Here is a 26002-nt window from a genome sequence, read left to right as displayed (position 1 = left end):
CATCAGATTGCTGCAGGGAATAGCTTGCAAACTCGAGCTAACCTCCAAACCCATGCTTTCTGGGGGTTGCATTTTGGGGGTCTCGGTACATACATTAGGCTGGTCCCAACTATTTTTTTGAGTCTCATGAAGGCACATGAACCTGGCCCTCAGCTCAGCAGTGCCTTTAGCTCCCCATCTAGCACCAGCACAGCACTAAAGGAACAAAAGAATGAATGCAGGGAAAAAGACATCAACTCAGGTGATATTAGGATATCTAAGGTATCCCTTCTTGCCTCATTTTAAATCACATTTTATTTGAAATCCCTCCCTCTCTCTCCACAAGAGGTAAGTTTTTTGAGGCAAAAGGCAGAGTGCCCTTCAGCACTATCAGGGACAGCAAGACAATTTACAGTCTCATCCTGTAAAAATCTACGGTTATCACAATAGGTTCAAAGCTCTTCCAAACAAAACAGCTGGAGCTGATGGACACTGTGTGTTCCTCCTTTGCTTTAAGAGCTCCAGCTGCTCTGCCTCTGCAGTGGCAGTACATCTGTGTTGCTGTGCAAGCAAAAACAGAGAAAGGATGAGGAAAAGAACAATTTCACATATTTTTGTCTGTTGCTTCCATCTTGTGGCCAACTTGGAAAAGAAAAATTTTGGTCTTTATTTCAGTAAAGTTATTATTAGCAAATGAAGGAAACACTGGTATTTTTAGAGGTGGTTCTAATCCTTACCTCCAGTTGTTTGGATGGGAATGAATTGGTGTTGGAAGCATTGAAAAGCATTGAACATCAGTGCCAGCAGAGGAAGGGGCTGGTGCCTCCTCTGCCACATACTCTGCTTTGGTGGACATGAGCTGCTGTGCCAAGGGGTGCAGGAGAGGGATGGGGTCAGGAAGACAAGCCCATACGCTGAGCCCCACCCCTCACCTTGCTCTAGGCAGCAGTGATGGGACTCTGGCAGAGTATGGACTTGTGCTTCATGAGCTAGCCCAGATCAATGAGGTGACTTTCTCTCTTCTTTGTTTTTGAGCCTTCAAAGTCTTTTCTTTGTTTCCCTTTCATTTTTCCTGGGGGTTATGCCAGCACACAGCTCCCATACCACGCAGCCTCTAACAATGGGGATAAGTTGATGGGACACAGTGATCTTGCTGAGACAGTTGCAAATGTCTTTGAACATGTTTCCAGAGCCATGGGAAGCATTTCAAGGTGGCTGGATAACTTCTTACTAGCTCGTGAACCTGCTGCTTTTTCCACTCATAGCAACTTCTCTTCCTATGCTCCTGGCTGGAAGCCTGCCCTTCTTGGATCCTGGCACAGTGCTGCTCTCTCACAGCCCCTGTTTCCTGGGCAGACTGCCTCTGCCTTGTGCCATTCCATGCCCTCAGCACATTTCCAGACAAATACTTGCTGAAGCCTTGAGACAGGGAGCAAGATGATGTGTGGAACTCATGTCAGACCCCTAGTCTGAGGGAGCAAGGAGCTAGAATTTTGCCCAAAATGGGTCTACTTCAGAAAGAAGGTGAGAAACTCGCTATCCATGCTCCCCAGCATGGACAAATATGCTGACAGGCACATACAGCCATGCCCTGTGCTTGGGAGGGTGCTCTGTAGCCAGGCTCTTGCATAGAGCGGAGTCAGTGCCCCCACCCTTCACCCCACACAGCAGAAATGACGAGTCCATTGGTCCTTATGTCTCACACAGCTGCTGAGCTGCCAGAAGAGCAGGTGCACAGCCCAGCAGGATGTACGGACTTCCAGGGCTCTTTCCTGTCCCGCTGTGGTGACAGGAGGTGGTGTGTGTCTGTGCAGGGTTACAGGATAAAGACTCCTTTCAGCGAGGACACACAAAGGAGAGACAACCTACAGTAACTCTTATCTAAGGCGGGGGCCCAGGATGCCGCACCCCATTTGAATGAGGAGGGGGATATGGTAGATGGAGAGTTCATCTCCCAGCAAGTTCCCAGCAAGAACAGTGCCCACCCCAAGGACAGAAAGCTGCTAACCTACCCATTCACAGGGCATTCCCACAGCCAGCCTTGCCTGGCTCCCACTGGAAAACCAAGACAGGCTTTCATGCAGGAAGTGCTAATGCCGAGTTTAACTCTGATTTCAGGTTGAAATCTTGCAAATCTTCTCAAATTCACATTTGGTTACATACACTGTGTGAAATTGATTACTGTGGGAGCACAGAACCATACCAAAAATTTGGTGAGACTCACAATGGTGGCAAGCTCAGCACAAGTTCAAAAATCCCTATAGCCAGGGGCCTTTCCTGAGTGTGTGCAGACCAGCGGGCATCAACCCTCCAGCACACATGGCCAAGGCCAAGGGTTTCATCTTGTGCAGGGAGCCCAGCGCCCACCCACTCACCCACCCACCCAGTGCTGGAGCACCACACCTGCTGTGTTTTGGGAGATAATATGACTCCCCACAGATGTCACTTGGTATCCGGGTCATTACTGATCGATGGCTTCGCAGAGAGCTCAAAGACCTCTTGAGGGAAAAAATCCCTAAGCAAGACTGATTCTTTATAACCGTCTTTCAATAAGAGAGTATAGACCCCTCACATATCCTTAAATTATATATCATTTATTGAAATATAGAGATCTTAATTTACAAGATTTTTTCAAAGACAAAATATCAACAGGGGCATTTTTGAAATACATTTTGTGCCTACCATCACTCAGGCCAGTTTGCCCTTCTTCAAACATTTCACAACAGCCATCATTTTGGAAACACTTCCTTTTTTATTATTCTAAAATATAACTTTTGGACATTCAAAGTGCAACAGTTAACGTGCCTGTGGAATATATCACAGTAAAAAAAATATAAACAAAGGCAGTGATATAGCTGTCATAAATGTTTTGGCAGTATTCTAGAAGTCTATATAAAAATACTTATATACATATTGATGTATAACATCATCATATCTCACGTCCTTCATCATGTAATAGGACCATTTTGTACAAGTTGCAGACCACGCTGTAAGGAATTGGTTGGCCATTCCAAATCAAAAGCTGCATTTTGTAGGATAACACTGATTGTCGTTATACAATTACTGTAGCAAAAGGTTTGGGAATATCTCTTCCAGTGGCTTCTCAAAAAGTAAGCCATAAAAAAAAAAAAAAAGTCTGTAATACTGATAATATTGTGAAACTAAACAATTCATCCTTTCACACTTCTCCCTCTCTAGTAAATCCTCTCCTTCCTTTTCATTCCAGTTTCCAGGCCAGCTTGTCTGATTCCAAGCCTGCAGTGAGCTGGGTTTGGCTAGACCCCTGCCACAGATTCAATTCATCTACACAGTACTCATGACAAGATGGAGAATTAACATTACCATGTATCAGAAAGTGAGCCAGCTCTGGATTACTGGTTGAGTCTAGCCTGAGATGCACTGTGAGATACAGAATGAAGCTGGTGAGGGGAAAGCAAAGCTGCATGAAAATGTCCTTAGATTCCAGTAACTGATATAATAAAACATGCTGGGGCTGATTTTCAAACCCTGAAGAGCACTAGGCCATGTGTAAAAATGCAGGTGAAATTGCTTGCCTAATTTGAATGGGTAGCTGTAAAGACTACACATGCAAATTAAGGCACATGTCATCTCAAGTGGCCATTCCGATATCTGGGATATCCATAGACAATTTGTGTTTCCTCAATTCATAGTTCGTAACTGGAGGGAGATTTCACACCATCTCATCTGTCCTGGCTATATCAAGAGTCTATGTTTCACAGTTGTCCCCATACAGAACTCAGTGACATGTTTGGCAAAAGCATGGTCCCAGGAAGACACTTGTTCTTGATCTGTCGAATGCAAGAAGTAGAGAATGCACCACCATTCACCATTCCTTCTGATTGTCATCTTCCATCGGGTTTGAAAACGTGGGGGCTCACTTCAGGTCCTGTTTTCACATTCGCTGTGATCTTGTGCATGGCCTCAGCCAGGTGACAGCTTGAAACCCAGACCCAGAATTATTTGCCTGTGCAGTGTCCCACACTGTAACACTGCCAGTATTGCATTTGCTTTGATTTGAACTGTAGCTGTCCAGAAGAGAAGTCAAGGGGACTTAAAAAGCTTTTTGTAGGGCCATTTGAAGGTAAGCTATAGTTTAACATGGTAGCATGTTCTGTCAGTCACTCCTTCACACTTCCTAGGAAAACTGCAACACAGGAATGAGTTGGCACCATATTTGCATTGGTTGTACCATAACAGAGGCTGGGCATATCCTACAAGGTGCTCATTGCACTGAATTAAGGCAAAGTTTGAAAGCTGAGTACCAGAAAGGATAGAGCCCTTGGCAGTGATGTAATTTTTTTCACATGTAAGTCTTCCAAAGCATCATATCTCAGTAATGCATTGTACAGTGATAGCAGTAATCATAATACTTTGTTCATATAAGTGGTGTCAAAAACCAAAAATTGCAGGCTGAGAGCAGATTCATTTTCATGCACCTTCTTCCAAAAAACACTCCTAGAAGCATTTACCTTCTGTAGTTACAGTCTGCAAATATAATAAAGATTTCTGCTCCTGTTTAAATTTGAAAACCAAGACAAGAATATTTTCTGCATATTTATTTCTGCTTATTTGAACTTGTGTTTCAGGCTAGGAGAAATGTCTTTGTTCCTTGAACAGTTCAAATATCAAATCAATTCTTCACAGCTAATCTCAGGATAAGATTTCTTTTGAGTACCCATGAAACACTAATAATAGGGTATTGCTGGTGGTTTATCATAATCTTCCATTCTCCAGCATCTTGGAAATCTGGTATAATTTTTTTTTTTCATTTAAATTTTTAGAACCTCACTTAATCAGAGGAAAACTAGTTGCTTCTAGTATATCTGATTAGATAAGCTACTCAGCTCATGAAAGAAAAAGTCTTAAATTTTTTCTCCATGTTAAAGTAGTTTTAGCTAACCAGAACAATTACTGTTCTGTGTAGATCAAAAAAAAAAAGAAAAAAAAATTTCATAAAATTTTTTGGGCTGGAAATTTCTCCCCTGCATTTAAAAAAGTGTTTTGATATTGTGCTTTTACTGAAGGACAATGGATTGTAAAATATACATTTAGTGTTACTGAAAACAGTAGTAGTATTATCTTGAAAACAGCTACCTTCTATAGTTAATAAAGACTTACTAGGTTTCTAACACCTATTATAGACTGAATTTTAATTATCATTATTATTATCATTATTATTCCCCTTTACTTGCATTAATGGTAGAAAGTAACATGTTTTGTAGTACCGGTCAGTCCCTTGTGGTTTTAGACCTTTTTGGTCCAAAAGTGGTTTTTGCATGTTCTTCAATTCACATGATAGTTCAACAGCAGCTGACATTAAGACTGAGGGAGGAAGTACACAGAATTCATGAATGACCTCTTCTAAAATCCATGGCATATGTTCAATGTGCACCTCAAAAGATCCTTGAGTAGGCAGTTATTTACATAATTACAATGGTGAAGTATTGCTGCAGTGGAAAACTGATCCATCAAAGTCATATGAATGCCCTTGAAACACAAAACCGGTCTGTTTGTGGCCTTTCCCTTCATCCTCCTACCAGTTGGAATGGCAAACAATACTGAGATGCTACTGAAGTACTGCAAGAAGCAACACTAAAAAAGTCCATCTTCAACATGTCTCTTTCATTTATACTCAGGCTGAGTCCTCTGCCCATTTCTGGGAGTTCCTTTCTACAAATCCACCTCCTCTTCACATCCTTGACGTTGCAATAAAGTGGTTTTCTCTGTGGAGCAGAAGTCTGTAGACAACACGGGAAGCTTCCCTGCGTGCAGAGCTGGCAGGTGTGCGTGGGGTTACAGGAAGCTGTCCTCCACCAGGTCTGAGGAGTCGATCCCAATGTCGTCCATCATGTCAATGTCCTCAATGGTCTCATCCTCTCTCTTGATGAAGGTAGAGCTACTGGAACCAGTTTCAATGGCACTTTCTTCAGATGTCTGTGAACTGGAAGAGACAAATATCTCAGAGATAAGGTGGTGGTGACTGGGGCTGGGTAACTACTCCAGTCTCCAGCAGAACTGAACGCTACCTCCCCAGATGCTTTCTGACCCACAGTGCAATCTTAGGTGACTACGACCACCAGTTTCTTAGGACATGACATATCTTGTATATCAAAAGTAGTGAACCACCTTGGAATTCAAAGGAGTATGCTGTTCTTATGTTCCTCCAAGCACTCTCAGCCAGATATTTGTTGGAGAAATAGTTTTATGACACTACTGTGACAATAGGTCACTTAGGTAAATCTGGGGAGGTCAATAAGATAGTAACAATAACAATAGATAATAAGATAATTTTTTAAATCAGATAATAAAAAATAATGAGATAATAACAATAACAGGCAGTAAGGTAAGGATAACAGAGAGAGATAATATGTCTTAATTTTGATAGTACTTTTAGGGACTTCTTTCTTCCCTCACTTGAATAAAGCACAAAAATATAAAAATATACCAAAAAAAAAAAAAAAAAAAAAAAGGCATTTCTAGGTTTCTGAATCTATACACTATGAATTAAGGACTGAATTAAACCTGCACCATTCACAATTGGGGTCAGGCAGTGTTGTGTTGTAGTGGCATTGGTCACGCAAATTGACAAGAAAAAAGTAAGAAGTTCTGGACACCCTGCTTCCCTGCTTTCGTAGAAAACTAGAAGATATATGGACATAGAACATAGAAGATATTATCAACAACTTCTCCCAGATTTTAGAATTTGTCTTGTACAAACAAATCAATCCTTTGAGATCTCATATGAAGTGCCAAGGAGCCAAGATGTGCTGCAAAATGTGCCCACAGATCCACCAGATAACCACTGTGACTTGACCAAGCTATTAAAGGAGTCCCAAAAACACACCCTGCCAGCAGCTGCCTTACCCTGGCAACCACCAAACAGGCAAAATTAATTTTTCCCACTGAAAACACTGTGACCAGTCATAGTACCACGTTTATATGCGTCTCCCCCAATAAGTAGTTCCAACAGAGCTAAGGAAGTCATTTGCAGAGTACGACGCTGTAAAGCCTTTGGACATTGCCAGACATGACCCCAAATGGTGACCATGGGCTAAGGGATCTGTAAACTGCACCTACCTGTGTCTGTTTCTTTTGCCAAGCTCATCTTCAGAAACAGGGTCAATGTCAGGCAGGGGAATGATGTATCCACTGTCAGCACTCAGCCTCTGCTCATCAAATCCACTCTCCCTGTCCTTTAGCTTGTCTTCATTCTTGTAAGTTACACCAATGTAAGCATTGTCACAGTCCCCTCTCATGCGTGTGACAGCTGGGTGATCACTTTTCAGGAAGTCCAGATGAATCTTCTCATAGCTCTGAAAATATTCATTTCAACCCCCTCATTAGATGCTATTCACTGAGGCTGCCTTTCTTCAGATGGGCAGCTGTGATTCATTAGCATAGCAAATATTGTGCCCTATGAGCCAGCAGCACTGGCTAGAGAAGTCCAGAATCTTCAGTTGCTTTGTAGGGAGAAGTGACACGTAAGTTTCAGATGATGCAGGAGCAAAGCTTTGTGGCAGCTCAAAGCAGACAAATAGATGTGAAAGAAGGGCAGGGAGAAGGGAGTTAAGATAGGAGAGATAAATGAAACACTGAATGATGGGGAAGGCACAACTTGTCCAGAACTATCAGAAATATGAGGGGAAAGCTTGCTGGTGTCAGGGTCCAAAGAAGGAGACAGAGAGATTATAAACATGGGCCAAGAATTCCCTTTTATATAATTATTTCACAGCCTACAAAATCCCATGAAAATATATAGAACTAGTTCTCCACTAGAAAAATTGAGTTGTTAGGATTTAATTAGACATAAAGGGTTCTGCTTCCCAGTTAAAACTGCAGAACTGCTTGTCTCAGCAAGTTTGACTGAAGAAACCGAACATGCAATGTTCCCATGCTAATCACATAATTCACATAGGTTAGAAAGTGTCAGTTCAGTGCTCATGGCTCTCATGGCTGGGACAATGCTTGTAATTCCCTCTGAAGCAGTATACAGGAAACACAGAGAAAATTACAAAGAGCAAACCTTTTTGTACTCTCCAGGCAACAAGCTCTCCACAATTTCACTCAAATGGTAAAAAGAAGGTCTTTTCTCTGGTTCACTGTTCCAGCACTTCACCATAATCTCATACCTGCAGATAAGAAGGAAACCAGTTTAACCAGCTGGTAGAGGAACATAACTGATCAAACAGAAACTAAAGCCAAAATTCTCTGGAGACTGGACAGGTGTGGAAAAGCCAACTGCACACGTACACTTCATTGGTAGCATGATCAGGTTTGGCCATTCGATATCCACTCTTGATCTTATTGTAGAAAGTAGAATCGACCATCATGCCAGGATACGGTGTGCCACCTGCAGATGAAAGAGAAGCAAAACTACTACTCTATGCTTAACTATCCATGCAGTGTTCCCAAATACTCTCTTCTTGTTGATGTCTTGAAGTGTTAACACTATTAATTTAGCATGACATCAGAATGATTCTTTCCTAGCCAGTGTTTCACATCAGAGCTGTAGTCTAGATGACATTAAGCCCTCATGTGAAACACCGGCTAGGGAAGATTGAAGTAGATACTAGTTAGAAAAAAATACCTTTACAGTGTTTATAGAATGTACTGGGGAGAGAGACTGGATGACTCCAGGATCAGGTCATCAGTCTGCATTTGGCATGGGCTGTCAAAAACGTTTAGACTTGGCCCAAGCTAACACAGTCAACTGATAATTTGGGGCTGCAGCACAAAGACATCATTGCACTCATGCTCAGTTGTTGCTGATGTGTAAAAGAGTAATTCAAGCTGAAGTCAACATGGTAGCAAGATGTAATAATTGACCTTCTCAACAAACACTCCTGAGGATGTGTTTTGCTTTCCAAAAAGGAACAGTTTTCTCAGATGGATGAGGCATACTATGCTATTACTTCAGAAACCTCTGCCCTTTCAAAAGCAGGATTTTCACCTAAAACTGAATTTCAGAACCTTCTTCACAGGTAGTAAAGAGGTGAAGTGTAGTGCTTCAGTTCCTGAACTGTCCAATGTCTCCCAGGGATCTCAGGGAATGGCTATTTACAGGATCCTATGATGCCCAGAGATTACAGGAATCAATACAGGAATTACAGGATTTACGGGAATTACAGGAATCAATAGTGGTGCAGCTGTTGTTTTCTGAGAAGCAGCTATGTGACAACTTATTCTAGCAAATAACATTCGGCTTGGGGCTGCCGTGGGGCAGCAGTAGACAGCACACAGGCATGAGTAATTCTGCTGGCAGTAAATGTGGGCAATGCAGGCTCGCCGAAGCGGGCCATCCACCCGTCCAGGAGGCTAATTAATGAGGCTGAGGAGAGAGCCAGGCTGTTCCCAGCTGGGAGCTGTACATTGTCTGTAACTGCTATATACTGTCATAACCACTTTACCCTGCCATAAACCAACTGTGTGAACAGTGTTGACCTGGAAATGAGAAATCAGTGTCCCAGAAGATTGACATTTATTTTCATTCTGTAATGGAACTAAGACAGGCTCTTTTGAAACGTGTATGAAGAGACTGTTCCAAAGCAGCTGCTGAGCTGGGCTGCAGCCCCAGGCATCCCATTGCAAGGGAGAAACATGTTCCTTCTCATATTAGACAGAAAATCAATCCTGTCATGGCACACCAATACTTTCCACAAAAGATTTTCACACAGTTCTTTTAGTTTTACAGGAAAAAAGTATATTGCAAAAACAAACAAACAAAAAGAACAACAAAACTCACGAACAACCGAACAAAAAAATCCGTACCAAAACTAAAGAGAACTTTGGGAGACATTTCACTTCACACCTAACACTGGAATCTGACATCCCATACAGAGAACAACTAACAGTGGATTTCATGCATATATTTTTATATGCAGAACTTGAAATACTTCATGTAAAACAGTTTGAATTGAAAAAACTTAATCGCTACACATAGGAAAATATTTACAGAACATACCAAGAGAAAATATTTCCCACAGCAGAATGCCATAAGACCAGACATCACTTAATGTTGTGTACAGGTTGTCAAAAATACTTTCAGGTGCCATCCATTTCACTGGGAGGAAAGTCTGTAATAAAAAGAAAGAAAGCCCAAAAACACAGATTAGTCATTAAATAAATTATTACTATTGCCATTGTTGTTTGATAGCCAGGAATAACATCTCTCTATAAGAAAAGTTGTGTTAACCTTGCTAGTGTTTATTTTTAATTCAATTTAATACAGAGGTATCAGGATTATAAGCAATGCTACTTGTTGCTCCCAACAAAAACTAGCTAAATCATAGCTGTAGTCATTTCATTACTGGCAAATGACCAGGTAGCACATGATTGAAGGTATGATGCAAAATCTGGCACTGCTGACCTAGGTCAGAATATGTCATTGTTTGACAGTTCCTTAATGATTTATCCAGTCACAAAACCTGCCAGTTAAAAATGCCGTACTGTGAAGTACTAAATGTGTACTTTTTAGCTTTAAAACAGAGTTATAAAAGTTACAGGAATTAATGATCTGAAGATAAATTGTCCTGAGGAGCATTCATCCCAATGGTCAGTTACTGTAACCAACATTGAATGGCAAGAACATGAAATAGTATTTTAAAATGACAATTTTCATTTCAGTTAAAGCAGAGCTCCAGAGATTAAGTACATACACTGCCCTTGGAGACATAGTTGGAATCGTGCATGATGTCTCTAGCCAGCCCAAAGTCACAGATCTTCACAATTTTTCCTTGAGCCAGGAGGACATTCCGAGCGGCCAAGTCACGGTGCACACACTGTGTGGAGAGAAATGAAGTTGTTCAAGGACATGCTTTTTCCATGAGGGCCACTGCCCTTACAAAAGGATTGGCTTTCTAGGTACAGTCCTAACAAGACCTTCTACCGCACAAGCACCTTCTAGCAGGGGCAAGGAGGCACCAGGCCTCCGGGCCAGCAAGGTCTCACATGGATGCATCTTAGGGGAGAGGAGGCAAAAGTGAGGTCACCCTTTCCCATTCTACCCATCATGTACTGATGATATGCCTGTCCTTCTGACCCTGCTGTTTTGTGACTGCATGGACCCTTCACCCAGATCCTGCTTTGATCCTCCACCATCTCTGGCACCCTGACTCCATCAATGTCACAGGATGAAGCAGGAATGAAGCAATGTCACGGGATGAAAACAAGTGACTGCTGCTTTGATTTTTTTCCCACCATGGTGATCTCCATTTCCAGGTAAGTGAGAAAGCTGTCTATATCTCCAAAAAGAATACTATATTGCGTCATATGTTCAAAATCTAAATTTAAAACCATAGCTGCAGAAGACATTTTTACACATTATTCCATTTTGCTTACTTTTTTATTTACTTACATTTTTAGAAGCCAAGAATTCCATTCCCCGTGCGACCTGGTAGGTGAAGCTCAGCAAATCCAGTAGGCTGAGGCCCTCTGAACCGTCATCTGAAAGAAGGTTTTTGACTTCTGATTCTATTGAAAAAAGAAGAAAAATGTGGTTTTGCTGTGGAGTGTGAAAGCAGCATCCATCTTCCCCTACCCATCATGATTCTGAGCTGATAATTTTAGCAGAGTACCATGACCAAAACATTCTTTTCATAGTTAACTATTGCCACTTTTAATGTCTGCATCAGTCACTGACAAAACCTGCATTTTTAAAAACAGACAGTATTAAATAACAGGTTTGGGTTTTCTCCTGTCTGTAATTTTTCCCCCTGAGAACAGCAGGAAAAAGTAAAGTGAGAAAGAACAGTTACTGGACATTACTGGACTGTTACACACATTGTTTACTTGGCGTGTGGTACAAAAATATTTGTTTAGAGGTGATACCTTCATTAGGGTTTTGTGCCTGAAGGTACATTCTTATCCGTTTACTTTTGCTGAACACTGTTGTTTCCCAGGAAGTATTCACTGGAACTAACCCAATATCAGCAAAAAGGGTCAGGAATTCTATGGCAACAGTTCTTATTTCTTTTATGAAAATGCCAGAAAAAAAAAAACCAGTCAAAATTCAGTGATTCATTTTCCCTGACTGTCCTAGAGCATGAGTACATAAGTCTGCCATGTAAACCTGGGACTGGATACGGTTCAGTTTCTGAGGCCTGGATGCAGAAGTGGCAGTGTCTGTTTTTAAACAAAAGCATATTGGGTTTCTGAGAACAGGGACAGGGAATAGGATGCATTCATTATCTTCATTACATAATCCAGGAAATAATCTGGGAGTGTTCTGCATTTGGTAAGTGTCAGTTCATGTGAAATGTAAGTGGAAACAGTACAATATAAGTTACTATTATTATTGGTCATTGCTATTGCTCAAAATCCTTCAAACTACAAGACTGATAAAATCACTGCCTCCAAAGAGTGCCTACAGCCCCTTCGCAGAGCACAGCTACCCAGTGCTTCAGCACAGAAACAAATAGACAATATATGTATATTCTGCTCCAGCAACTCCTCCCTCTCCTAGCCCCAGAGCAGAATGGATGGACACAACCACAAGCTTTGAGCTTACAGCTTATGCTCACACTCTTGCTGAACAGAGCTAAGCATTTTGTGTCCATTTAGAGGACAAAAATTAGATACGTGTTTACACAAGAGTCATTTGTATTAATGATTAATTTGTATTAATGATATATGCAGAAGGGACCTACATTACCTGACATGGATTTCTTCTTATATGAAGCAGGCCGATCATACACAGATCTCTGAATATCAGAGTATTTAGAGCCCTCCTTCCTTTCCAGCATTGGCACATACTGGGTGGTATCAGCTTGTTTCATGTCCATGTATTCTCCAGTGTTTTCAAACGATAGTATCACATAACTGGAAGTGGAAAACAATACAAGTGTATCAGGTAGTGACTCCCCTGTCAGAGCATGCGCATATCTAACCATTCATTTAAGGTGTACCATTGTATTGAGGTGAAATTCAACAGCTGGATTCTTGTTAGAGTATATATATATGTGTATAAAGATCATTACCATGTATCTTATGCATAACATAACCATCACTTATTAATACATGTTACTGTGTATTACTGTAGTCAAACACTTCAAACTTAGGATTTTGCCAACAGTCAGGTATGTAATCATGCCTTATTTCTCAAAATCCCACTGAACTCAAGTATCACTACCTAGGGCTTTTTTTAGCTCAAGGTATTCCAAATGATAGGTGTAATTTATTCACCCAGACAATTTGCATCCAATCCAGTCCTGCTGAACAAACCCATGCCCAGATGAATTATACTGGCTTTACTCAGCTACCAAGGCAGTTGATCTATTTCTCTGAGTGATTTTTTGAATGAATCTCTGTTCAGCTTTTAAATCCTGGCTCATTTTATGGCATTACATTATTGCTGAATGTACAATGACAAACTTCCTCAACCATCATCCGGAAAAAGTTCTGGGGTGAACATTAACCATTAGGACACTATTGAGACTGGCTAAGCCATTGGTAGATAAATGGGAGAACTTGAGTTTGGAGAACAAGCTCTGACAGGTTATTGAAGGGAAGGAGTTTTAGACACTGGAAATTCCCCAAGCATGTGAACAAGGAGACACTTGGATATCTATGGAGAAACCACAGGGGTCCTCAGACTGCAGGCATGTCTACATGCAGGAAATACAAATCTAGGACACATGTCAGGGAGATTGAATAAAAACTGTTGAAACCTTCCCAGACCTATGAAATGTGACAAATAAAAGTCTAACGAGAAAAATTAGGGAGGAGTTTAAACCAATTAATGAGAGTAATGCAAGGGTTTATAATGGCTTAAGTCCTTAAGTCGCAGATCACTGATTTCTTTTTTTCATTTTTTTCCCACCTTCTTGTGCTTTCATCAGCAGGGTTCATCCCAAAGATATCCAAATCTTTTTTAGGCTTTTCTGGGTGTCGGTTCAGGAAATTGTCCCTATTCTTGTGCAGGTAGTTCACCAAATCACCATAAAAACAGTATTCGGTAATGATGTAAATAGGACCTGTTAAAAGAAAGTAAAATTATGCATTGATGAGTGGGGTTTTTGAAAACAGAAACAAATACAAAAAGATTCCAAAATTATTAGAATATAGAGTTGTAAGTTAATGCATTTCTATCTACTAAGTTATGACTGCAATTGTTACCAAATATCAAGAAGCTTTCTGAAAAATCTCTATTTGTTTATATTTATTGGTAAGTCCTTTACTTGAAACCTGTGTTGATGCCTGGAAATAGAACACAAACTTTTCCAAACCACATTAGAGTGATAATATAAAAGCCTTCAGGTACACAATGTTGGAAAAAAAAAAAAAAAAAAAAAATTTGTACAGTTATATAAAATAGTGCAATTAGAATATCTAGCCAATATTGTCCGATTAGAGGAGTAGTTAGTTAGGTAACCTCCACCCTGGGCTCTGCCCCATTGGAACTCTCCCCCTGATCTCCTACTCTGTCTTTATTGTGACTATGACCACATGGTGCAAAATAAAAGGTCCTCAGTAAACTAACAGGCAAGACTAGGTAAAATTTAAGGAAAGCATCAATAAACATTTGTTCATTGTGGGACAGAAAGCTGGAAAAGTACTAGAAGTGATACCTAGGCATTTAACAGTCTACAAAGCTACAAATGCATGAAGACTACATAAAAAGCTAAAAATCTTTAGGCATGAATGTGCTTGTTAAATACTGAATGATCACCCCCCAGCAAACTTCTATTTTGTCAGCCAAACCCACCTGATTTTGTACAAGCTCCAAGCAGATTCACAATATTCAAGTGCGGGCCAAGATGTGTCATTATCTTCAGTTCAGACATGAGTGCCTGTTTTTCACTGGATCTAGCTGTAGCTGTAGAAAAAAAAAAAACACATTAGCCAACCAGTGGGAGCAGTCACCTTTTTCATACTGACAAAAAATTTCTCCTTGATTGCCTCATTGGAGCATTGCTGCCACCGTATCCTTTTTACTTGGTACGTGTCTTTCTTAAGACTTGGAGAGGAGCCGTAAATGATTAATAAGGGACTCGCTTGATGCAGCTCAGTAGCTGGCTGAGTCTGTTTGTCCCTCTCCAGAGGTGTAGTGGATTGCCCACCTGGCACAGAAACACTCTACAAGCTGCTCATTCAACACAAGCAAGTTCCCCATGGTTCCTACAGAATCACTGCATCAGGTGCTCCGTTCTCATGAGCCAGGGAATCTCCAGTGAACTTATACAAGACCTGCCTATTTCCCCTTGTTGTATAGCCCTCATTTGTTCACAGGCATTCATGGTTACTTTATCTTTCTCAGTATTTGTTGAGTTATTGTAGCTGTTCAGCTAAACCTAAACTTTGGCTGTTTTCAAAAGCCTGGGTACCTTGAGGCTTGAAATGCCATCAAGCAATCTAACACATAATTTTAAAATCCCGTCATTTCACCATTCCTTTTCAACTTCAGATATGAGGAATTAATTTAAAACAAGCAATGTTTGAATAACCCTGTGGGAACCTGCCCTACCTGGCTTGGGAAATAGAACCATGACAACTTACGTTTCAGCATTTTCACAGCTACTTTCATCACCGGTTGAGAGCGACTCAATCCATATGCAGTCCCTTCAACTACTTTTCCAAATGCGCCCGAACCAAGGATCCGACCTGAACACAAAAGAGAGCATTATTTATTTCAGAAAGTAACAACAATTCAGCTCCTTTCCTATCTCCATTCCCCTACAAGTCGATTCTTGTGTGGAAAGGGCACATTCCCTTAGCCAGACCACCAGTATTATTGCTATTATTGTTGTTTTTAAGCAGAAAAAGCAGATATGAAGTGCTGTCATTTAGTGCCATTCTTAAAAAGATACAAGCAAACATCAAGAGCACACCTGCACCTGGAAGCTCAGCTCGTTCAAATTCATCCCTTCCTGTGCTCTGCCATCTTCACTTTATCCTCTCACAGCATGGATTGTCCTAGGCTTAAGCTGACCTCTCTGCCTCAGTCGGCATCTGATTAAAATACAGGCATGTCCCTGACTTACAAATCTGAACTGGGTCTCTCAGCTGTAGTTTTGGTCTATTATATAATGCTGGATACATCCAGCAATAAAATGGACTAAAGCACATCAACAGCACGTTCAGAAACAGACAGGCAGCAGCATTTCAGATCTGCAAGAAGCTGAAATACATGTTGATCACATATGAGGGGAAACTTCTCTGAAGTTTAATGTACAAGTGTGTTTCATCTGCTGGAATAAATTGTATTGCAAATTTCCAAGTGCTTTAATGAAACAGCTAATGTTTATAGACCCTTTACTCTTCCCACAAATCAATTTAGACAAAAATTTTGGATTAATATATCCTGTCTTCTAATATGGATACAGTCTCCAGAAGAATTTTGTACAAATTGAGATTTTAGAGAAATATGAACTGCACAAACATACTCCAAAATGATGTATTTCATAGCTTCTACATTGAAAACCAAGTTCATCAAGGGAACACTGAGTAAACAAACCTGTATATGAGGTCCAGATGCCAGAATATAATCACATGCCTGACAAGCTGTTGCTTTGGTTTTATTTTACTTTTTAACTTTAAGCACAGAAAGAATAAGTAGTAACTTTTACTATGGAGATACACAGCATTTTGTCTTTGACGCTCGTTTGCAGTTTGAACTTGTCACCTTTTACACTTCTGAAGGTGTTACCCGGCATGCAATGCCATATGTTTCTGTTATCCTCTAGCTACTGCCCCCACTTTTATTGTACACATGCTTTTGAAATAAAATTTCTGACCAAACAATATCTACATCATTAACAAGTACAAGAAATGGTTAAAGAATGCTTAGCTGAGTTAACACTGGTGAACCTCTCCAAGACTGTGACAGCATAGTTCATCATGCACACAGAAGCTATGTGATTTCTTTTCAAGATTCCTGTGCTCCAAAGGTTATCCTTCCCAATCAGGATGTGAGAAAGCTTCACACTAAATTTTAGACTAATTCAAACAACCTGAGTTTGAAATTTGGCCCCTAAACTTTTCAGACTGAAGGTCTGGGAGCCATATGGCAGGATGCAGCCCTTCAGAATGTGATGGCATTTGCTGATGCTCCTTGATCTCCTTGTCTTCACAAGCCAATTCTTCCCCAAAACCATATTGTCAGCTGAGCACAAGGCACACATCTCCCTCTCCATCACCTCTACTGGCCTGGGCTGCATGTGGAGACAGTGAGAGCACTTCCAGAATGGCAGGGAGCCATCACTGCTATTTCCCCTTTTCAACCTTCTCTGCAGATGTAGCCCAAGCCCCATGTCTTTTGCATTTGAAATCTGGAGCAAGGTGGGAGCTAACTGCCCAAGAACTGGAAGCATCTGTAATGCCATCATATTCTTGGTGAGTGCTTCATTGAAGCTCAAAATTAGAGTGCAAGTTTACTTTTCAGTATAAAGGCACTGCTGTGATCTGCTCGCTGAAGGAGCAGTGCTGCTTCACCTCCACAGAGGGACTGTGCAGACACAGCAGTAGCTCAAGATTCCTCAAACTAGTGGAGGAACAGCAGCTAATCCAGCCTCTGTACCCATTCACAGAGCTTATCTGCTGTGCCTGCCAGAGAGGTGCTGCTTTTCTGCTCAGAGGACACAAGGGTGGGATGTGTGAATCTGTTCCAGATGCAGCCATCTCAGCTGGATGCTTCTTTTTCTAAAATTGGCCTGGGATAATCAACCCACCCCAAATGAAATCATAAGTCTCTTGGTCTATATTAAAAGCCAAACAAGTGTCAAGCTTTATAATCTACATTCAGTTTCTAGACTCATGAAATTAGGTACCACATCTCTGAATGTTGTGTGGCCTGAATCTTAACTTGGCTTTTTCAAATAGGCACGGGTCAGATTCTGTGTCAGACCAGCATTTCATTTTATCAAGGTCACCAGGACAAATAAGTGGCTTGCTGGGAAGCGATGAGAACAATTCTGCCGTCTCTCTGTAGCCACCCTGGTATCCTGAGCAGCAGCACTTGGACCCCATGCCCCAAAAGGCACTGCTCTGAGCTCTGTCAGCCAGATGAGGAGGTCCAGGTCCTGTTGGGACCTCATTAATTCTCAGCAGAGCCAGGAGAAGGCAGTGGTGTTCAAACAGCTCATGGCATTACTGTGTTGTTCCTGCTGGTATGCATCTCCTGGACTTGCACCGGTTCGTGAGCTCTTTAAAGAGCAGTGCACTGCATCTACTGTGGGTCAGTGACTGCAAAGGGACATTTGCAGTGTAACCCAAATTTATCAATTGAAGCTCCATCCAGCCAATGTTCAGAGTTGGCATTTAACACAGCACTGCACTCCAGGCACTAGTGGCTAGAAAAAACAAAAAAAAATGCCAGCTGGCTTACACAGCTGGGATGGGAAATACTCATCTGGCAGAGCCAAAATGGGTTTGTTACCTGCTTCAGAGCCTCCTTGAACTAAAGGTGTAATTGCTTTGCTGTCATCTCCCACTTAGATAAGAGAAAATCCACACAAATCAGAATTGTCAGCCCCAGAAACAAAAGAGGGTCCCCCCTCATCAGCAAGAATTTAATATGGCAAAAGGGCTGTCGGGTGAGCATATCAAGCAGAGCAGTTGTGCAATCCATATTGACAGAAGAATATGGAGCATTGGGTTTTAAACTGACTATTCTGAATACACTTGTAAACAAGAAGGCGTTGAAGCAGGCTGATGCTCATGAGTCTGAGGGAGACAAAGTCACAGTGGTGGTCTTTAACAACTCAGATCTGACAAATCCTATTTAGGCATATAATTAAAGTCTGGGTTGTAATAAAATAATTCAATAAAACATTTACCCTCCTCTAGTCTTCAATTAGCAACATGAATTTAATTAAAGAATATTGTTCCTGAACTGGAATTTTTTCTCTTGCTTCTTTCAAGAATTAACTCTTTCTCTGTGATGGTGAAGAACTACACCAGGAGAGTATGTTTCTTGAAATACATCAAATAAAAGACACATTTAATCATCTTCTCCTGCAATACAATTTGGATCACAGATATCTCCAAGAGAGGGAAGCCTTGTATGTTTAAAGCACTATCTTGATAGAGCATTAAGATTTTCTGTAGTCATTACACTTTCAATTGATATAAATGAGAGGTTGGACCAGCCTTGAGGAAATAATTACAATTGAATTCTGTACGAATTACAATGAGGAGTAGCAAAGGAAGAAAGCAGAAGGGAAAGGAAGAAAAAAGAAGGACAGTAGCCACAAAAATATGCAGTTACTCAGCACTGATATGTGCATGGCATGGATTAATAATTTAAAAAATATTTTTAATAAAACTACATAACTAGTTGCAGATTTTCTTGGTCTCTGCACACATGTATATAAATGTCTTGCAGACAAAAAATAATTATGTACTTCTTGTGGATGCCTTAGCAGAAATGAGGGTTGAAAAGGGTGTTTAACACTGAGAGACTCCCCTAAGCCACGTAGGGGTGGACACTGCGCACAGGAGGAGAACGCAGGCACAGGAGACACTAACACAAGGACCTCAGGGCTGCTGCCACTGTGGAAGAGGATCAGGAAGGAGAACTGATGAGAACAGACAGACAGAGACTCTGGACTTTGTGGCCATAACTTCCATTGCAAATCCTCCAGAGACCTCAGAACGGTCACTGAATGTCTTACTCCCCAACGAAGGGTGGGACTAGTCCCTTACAGAAAACTTACCAAGCACTAACCCATCTCGAGGAAACTCCCATCTGGAGTCATACGGCAGCTGCATTGGGTCCACATAAATGTACTCGTGGCCATCAGGGCTGATAGACTCAATGACTCTCCATCTAATCTCATACCTTGGCTTCTGCAGAGCACATTGAATGCAAAACCAAGCATTAGTCCTGGACTTGACTTTAGAGCAGATAAAAGCCCAGCAGGGCTCAGCACCCAAACCAAAATTCTTCTCTACGTACCTGTTTCCATATGATGACCAGGACAATCAGGGAAATTATCACAATCACTAACAGCACTAAGACAGCAGCAGCTACTGTTAGCTCTGATCTCAAGGCTGTGGAGTAAAAAGATAGACCATATTTTCCTCATGAGCCATGAGGAACTTCACACACATGACACCCACTTCCCCCATGAGGGCAGTTCCTGCAGAAGTGGCAGGAGCAGTTCCTGAGGCTAGTGACTATAAAGTCTTTCCAAGCCCAGAGCTGCTTTGCCATCATGTTTCAAAACCAAATGCAGATTGTCTAGAAGAATGTCCCATAGCCAGTACTAATAAAATTAAAAATGAATTATGGAACCACATAATAAGCAAAAAGCAGATGCACCATAAAGACCTGTAAAATGCCTCATCCTTAGAAAGACCGGGGTGAAAAAAGAATCCACTTTAATTTATTGCCTACAACAATTCATATTTTTTTCCATTAGGACTGAACTGGGGTGAGTTAGAGCAGGGTCAAACAGGCTGTTACAATTGCACAGAAAGACAAAGCAAACTCACTGGGAGCCACAAGCTTCAGTTCTCGAGTAACAGCACCGAGGTCATTCCTTGCCACACATCGCACAGCCAGGGTTTCCTCTACCTTCTGGAAGGTCACCTGGCTTTCCACCATATTTTTCTCATCCAGGTGGGCTTCCATATGTATATCAGAGATATTGTTAGTCAAAAGGGTCCATGAGGTGTCATTGTTGCACCTGCAGAGAAGAATAATGGGGGAAATGGGCATTGGGTGTAGGTATGGACAAATAAGAGTGAACAGAACAAGAATTACCTTTCCCTGCAAATTTCTTCTGACAACAACACATTTAAGGGCCAGAAGGGTCTTTAGACTGCATCTCTGAAAAACCTGCACTTTTCTTCCTTCAAAATAAAAATAGTCCCTGAATGGAGGGACAGCCACTTCTCAAACTCCTTACTCAAACCTGGACTGTGAAATCCTTGGAGTTGGCTTACTGAACAGAGAGCTTTTATGAGAGAAAGCTGAATTGATGCATTGTTTTGTGTCCTATAGGATGTAAAAAGAAGGGCACTAACAACCTCTCTTGAAATATAAACAATATGCCTCTAAAAAGAAAGAAGAATTATCTGAAATTTACTGGCTCTTGATGAGGAAAACATGGTACAGTAACTGATTATGTTAAGATAATTGAGGATACAGGTCATATTTCAGGTAAGAAAACACCTACTCCTCTTACTTTTTAATGTCCTTGCAGACCAGCCATTCCACATCAGGAAGTGGGGTCCCCTCTGCCAAGCATCTCACTGTCTGCCCACCTGCAGAGCCATGGTGATCATCCACGAGGGCTGAGATCAGAGCTGGAACTGGGAAGGAGTCAGGAGTTTGTTAAAATATTTGTCAGTGCTTACAAAAACAAAAAAAAAAAAGCTTCAAATTTCAAAGCAGGACAGGTGTTGTTTGGCCAACACCTTAGCAAGAGCTACAGACACCGACTCAACCAGGAGGTGCTTATCTCCTGTAGCACAGAGTGGATTCTAGGCTAGAGCAGTGAGAAGGAAGTGCTGCAGTTGTGCCACGTCTTCATGTCATGTTAAATGAGCTATCATCCTACTGTCAGCTGGAATAGCTTAGCTGGGCGGATGAAGTTTCTTTTTGGCTCAAGGCCAGCGCAGAAGTGAAAGCCAGGATCAGGCTAGAAAAGCTCCAGAGGCTAACACGCACTCCTCCGCTCAGCCTGGTTCGTGCCTTTCATGTATCCATACTCCAGGCAACGCCGTGTGTAAGTGGATCAAGTCTTTGCTGTGTGCCATGAGTTCTGGTGGGCAAGGCTTTGGGGCTGCTTACCTTGTATTAGCAATGAGAAGGTGTATCTTTTAATCTCATCTTCATTTTCAGCAACCAAGGTATAGTATCCACTGTCTTCCTCCTTGGCCCGTATCAATTTTAAAATACTCTGAAACCTGCAGAAATGCAAGTTTTTGTTTGCATTTTTAAAGCACGCATAAAAAATCGTTTTGGGGCAACATGAATCTGGGTATGTTGCGATTATAACATTGTGACATTTAGCATTTCTAGCATGCCTTTAACTAAGTCATTACTCAAGTGGTAAATAACTGTCAACATACAATTGAGAAAGAAGTGGCCTTAGTAACTTTCTGCAGGGGCCTGACAAAGCCCTGATTTTACTGGAAATGGCCGGAAATTATGGGTGTGGAGAAATGTTAAAGGGGGTGAAGAGGTTTCTTGCTCAGGAACCTTGAAGAGTTTGATGTTATGAAGGTAGTAAGAAGTAGTAAATTAGGCATTGCCCTTTAGAACAGAAAACAAATAAACTATTTTTAAATGCCACTGAGGAAGAAGCAGCAAACTGAGGTGTAAAGAGTGAGCAGGAGTAGTGCCCAGTTTCCTGGGGGAGGAACTCAAGTCAGCATGGCAAAGTAAGGGTCAGAATGTTTTTTACCTCGTTTCCTGGACTCTTCCTGAAGTAGTAACAATCTCTGTAAGATTTTCAATCAGAGTCACATTATCCTTCAACCAGTACATTTTTGGTGCTGGGTAAGCCTGCACATCAACAACAAAGTTTTTGACTTCATGCAGGTTGACAGCTTCCAGAGGGCTGAACTGCGGCTCCAGGTGAACAAAGCCTTTGTCTGTAAATAAAAAAAGCCTTGTGTAAACAACACTGTGCAGCATTTTTCAAGAACGGTGTTTTCCAATGTGTTAATAATTTTAGACACTAAAATCAGACTATACCATGAACTGTAATGGCTACTTTCTTATTTTCCTTAACCTCCTTGGTTGCATGCCGAGCGGTACATTCATAATCCCCCGTGTCTTTCACTGATGCCTCAGGAATGGTCAGGGTGTAAACCAGCTTCTGCGATGGCACTTTGATATCGTCAAGTTTTATCAGACCTTTTTCTTTCTGTAGTTTGGAGAAGGAAAAAAAACCTTGCTTAAGTAACTGAGTTGAAAGCACATCACTGAGGATCTTTGATACTCCTGAAGCGAGAGCAAACATGTAAATTCTGTATGGCAGAAGACTTGTTTACTCAGATAAGGATGCCTTTTTCAGCCACAACAGAAAAGCTGTGCCTATAAAAACACACCCTTTTGGGGGTAGGCACAGAAGGTTGAGAGCTCATATTTTGTTCACAATAAACAAAATACATTTGAAAATTTGGGTAAGCAACTTGACTGAGAAATGTATTCTTTATGCACTACCTTTTCCTCAGATATAAAAGCCACTTGAGTCCCCTTTGTTCAATGCCCATGAAGTAAGATGAATTTTTATCCCTTTCACCAGACAAAAAGTAACCAGTTAATAGATGCTATGTTCTGCCTACTCTCAAAACAAGAATAATTTATTGACAAGAAGAAAACTCCTGAGAGTAAAGGGATGGTGAAAATGACAGACCATGTTATCATAAGGGGCTGGTACAAAAATATGCTGGGGCTAGTTTTCAAAGGCATATAGATGAGACTATACTGATGTGTAAGACGGAAAACAAGACAAAACTTGCTCAAATAACTTTTCCTCTGGGGCTCTTAACTTACTTAAATAAAAGGTGGGATTTGGAGTAACAACTAGGTACACTTCAATTAAATCATTCCTTCAGCAACCAGACTTTTTACATGGGATACTCTGAAATTGCCTGGGACTGGCTCTAGCCAAGTTTCACTGAATAAAATTTTCACTGCAAAAGGATGTTAAACCAGTTTGAAAAATTTCAGGGCTCTACAAAAGTTTTAAGATTTTCTTACTAGATGTTTCTCATTATTCAGTGGCTGTAAGAATTATTTCAGTTTATATCTGCATAATGAAGAACACTTAAGATTATAGACTTGAGTCTTCGTTGTCCTTTTTTATCCCCAAGAACCAGGATTTAAGAGATCTGTTTTAGAGGTTCAGACCTTCAGCAGCAGAGCTCTACTCAGATGCCCAGCATACCTAGATCTTTCAATTTTCACATTTCTTTTTTTGCAGCAGCACAAGACCTGAGAAACAGCATTACTTCCTCAGCCATACCTCCCCTTCTTCTCATGCTTTGCTTAGTTACTAACAGCAAATTTACCTTTTGGGACTGACTTTCTTTTATGGTAACCTAAAATTAAAAGAACTTACTTGGTTTTCTCTCCTCAGCAGTCCTCACTTAGATAAGAGAATAATATTTTACAACTTCATTTGCTTGCCTAGTAACTACAAACATTGTGGGGGTAAAAAAAAAGAAAGAGATATTTACCACTTTCCCAGGGTAATTCCACTGTAAATTAACCACCTCATTGTCAAAGACCACACAAGTAACTACGATGGTCTCGCCTGTTTTGTAGACAGTTTTAAGAGCTTCAATTTCAACAGGCAGCTGTGAAGTAGCTAAGAGAAGAGAGAGAGAGAGAGATCTCATTTAATTTTTTAAAGATTACAATTTTTACATGATGCAGTTTCAGATGAAGATTTCCATTTCAGTTCCTTTACTGAGGAATCACCTTAAAAATTCATTAAAATTACTGCTGATCTATACTAATATAAACAATTTGTATTTAAAGATGAACTGCACAAGCAGTTCAATCCCACAAAGAAATGATCCACAAGTAAAATTTCAATTAGAGGTTCCTATCTCAAATCCCCCTGTAAAAAGGCATTGGGTATAAAAGCAATTTCACATTTTGCTAATCAGGGACTGTCTCTGAGAATTCCTTGATGGCCAGGAAAAATGTCTTCAAAATAATTAAATCATTATGTTTTACAGGCTACCCAGAATTCTACAGTTCAAAGCCACTGGGAAACACCAGCTTTTTAAGCTGTGCTTCAGCAAATAGATTGAAAATACAGGGACTATAAAAATGTTTCATGCTATAATTTTGGACAGAAGATAAAGTTAGGGACACTTTGTTCTCATCAAAATTGTAAATAAACCTGCAAAAAGTAACTGGCAGTACTGCCAGAGGAGCAAGGAGCTCATCCTTGGAGAAATATCTGATATAACCCAGTGATGCTGGTGCTCTTACAGTGTGAAGAAAGAACACAAGCATTTTTTATTTTTTAAAAAATGAATAGAAATAAATACCTCTTATAATATAGATGAGGAACTCATCAGACTTGAACTCCACACCTTTAACCATTGTTTTGCACGTGTATGAGCCTGCAGGAAAATTCCCTATGAAGCCTTGTTTGGTGTCATATAAAGCATGCACAGACTTGTCTAAATTGTTAACTAAAGTCACTTGAGCATCTGGGTCACTTGTCCGACAAGGGATAACTGCAGGATCACCTTCTTCTACTAGGATGAACTGGTCTTCTGGTATAGAAGGAACAAAAGGCATGTCTGGGTCTGCAAAAAAACAAGAAGTAATCTCACACTGTCTTGTTTGCAGCAAGTCCACGTACAAGAATTGCATATCAGTGACCACTTATAGGTCATAAGCGAAACTTGCACAGTTCATTCTCCCAGTGTTTCAAATATTGCAGGTAAAGTTTGCTAATTTCATGTGGTATCTCATTTTAGCTACTTGAATGAAATGTAGCTACTCACTTTAGCTACATGTAATGAAACATTTCTCTTACGGACAAAACAGGAAAGGTAATTTAGGTTCCTTTGTGACAATTCAGGATGCAAAATGAAAAAGACAAAAGATCCTACCCCAAAATGTTAAGTGTTGTTATTCACAACTCACATGATTTTAAGTTAGATGTTTTTCACCTTTTTTATTAGTAGCTATCTCCTAACCAGTATATAAGCAGGGGGTAAAATAAAAATAAAATTTAAAATTCCACTTTCCAAGTAGAAAAAAAAAAAAAAAAAGTAGAAGTCAGTCTCATGTTGTTTATGTTGAACGCCACTAAAGCCACATTTCATCAAAAATAGTTCAAGGTACTTATCTTCATGTATTTCTAACATGTCCAACATTACAGTTATGAGACATAGTTAATTATGGTCACAGCATGTGGTTTTCAAAATACAGTATTCAACTAGGAAAAAAAGCAAACAAGGACCTGGTAGTTTTATTTCTTCTAAAGTCAACAAAATACATGCCAACTTTCCTATCCAGCCAATCCAAAGTCAGAGTTTAAAATATAATTGCATAACATTATGCATACAAAGCGTAGCCCTC

At 40.6% G+C, this 26002-nt stretch overlaps 1 protein-coding gene across 2 annotated transcripts in view; it reads right to left on the bottom strand.

Moving 5' to 3' along the window:
• Positions 1-2552: 2552 nt before the first annotated feature.
• The window catches only part of PDGFRA (platelet derived growth factor receptor alpha), a 34550-nt gene continuing 11100 nt past the window's right edge, over positions 2553-26002 (bottom strand). For both annotated transcript variants that reach the window (XM_068186742.1, XM_068186743.1), the window contains exons 4-23: positions 24958-25221; positions 24133-24263; positions 22643-22814; positions 22350-22539; positions 21734-21849; positions 21126-21252; positions 20431-20624; positions 19892-19986; positions 19650-19782; positions 15493-15597; positions 14702-14812; positions 13817-13970; positions 12650-12816; positions 11354-11469; positions 10656-10778; positions 9962-10073; positions 8251-8350; positions 8024-8129; positions 7078-7313; positions 2553-5941 (exon numbers count right to left, since the gene is read on the bottom strand). In XM_068186742.1, the coding sequence (XP_068042843.1) occupies positions 5794-5941; positions 7078-7313; positions 8024-8129; positions 8251-8350; positions 9962-10073; positions 10656-10778; positions 11354-11469; positions 12650-12816; positions 13817-13970; positions 14702-14812; positions 15493-15597; positions 19650-19782; positions 19892-19986; positions 20431-20624; positions 21126-21252; positions 21734-21849; positions 22350-22539; positions 22643-22814; positions 24133-24263; positions 24958-25221 (2900 nt within the window). In that variant the 3' untranslated portion in view covers positions 2553-5793. The remainder of the gene's footprint in view (positions 5942-7077; positions 7314-8023; positions 8130-8250; positions 8351-9961; positions 10074-10655; positions 10779-11353; positions 11470-12649; positions 12817-13816; positions 13971-14701; positions 14813-15492; positions 15598-19649; positions 19783-19891; positions 19987-20430; positions 20625-21125; positions 21253-21733; positions 21850-22349; positions 22540-22642; positions 22815-24132; positions 24264-24957; positions 25222-26002) is intronic.

The sequence above is a fragment of the Anomalospiza imberbis genome, chromosome 4, assembly GCF_031753505.1.
Source record: "Anomalospiza imberbis isolate Cuckoo-Finch-1a 21T00152 chromosome 4, ASM3175350v1, whole genome shotgun sequence".
In the NCBI taxonomy this organism is placed as follows: domain Eukaryota; kingdom Metazoa; phylum Chordata; class Aves; order Passeriformes; family Viduidae; genus Anomalospiza; species Anomalospiza imberbis.
The sequence above is the reverse complement of the archived record's forward strand: the minus strand, read 5'-3'. Positions and strand labels throughout refer to the sequence as shown.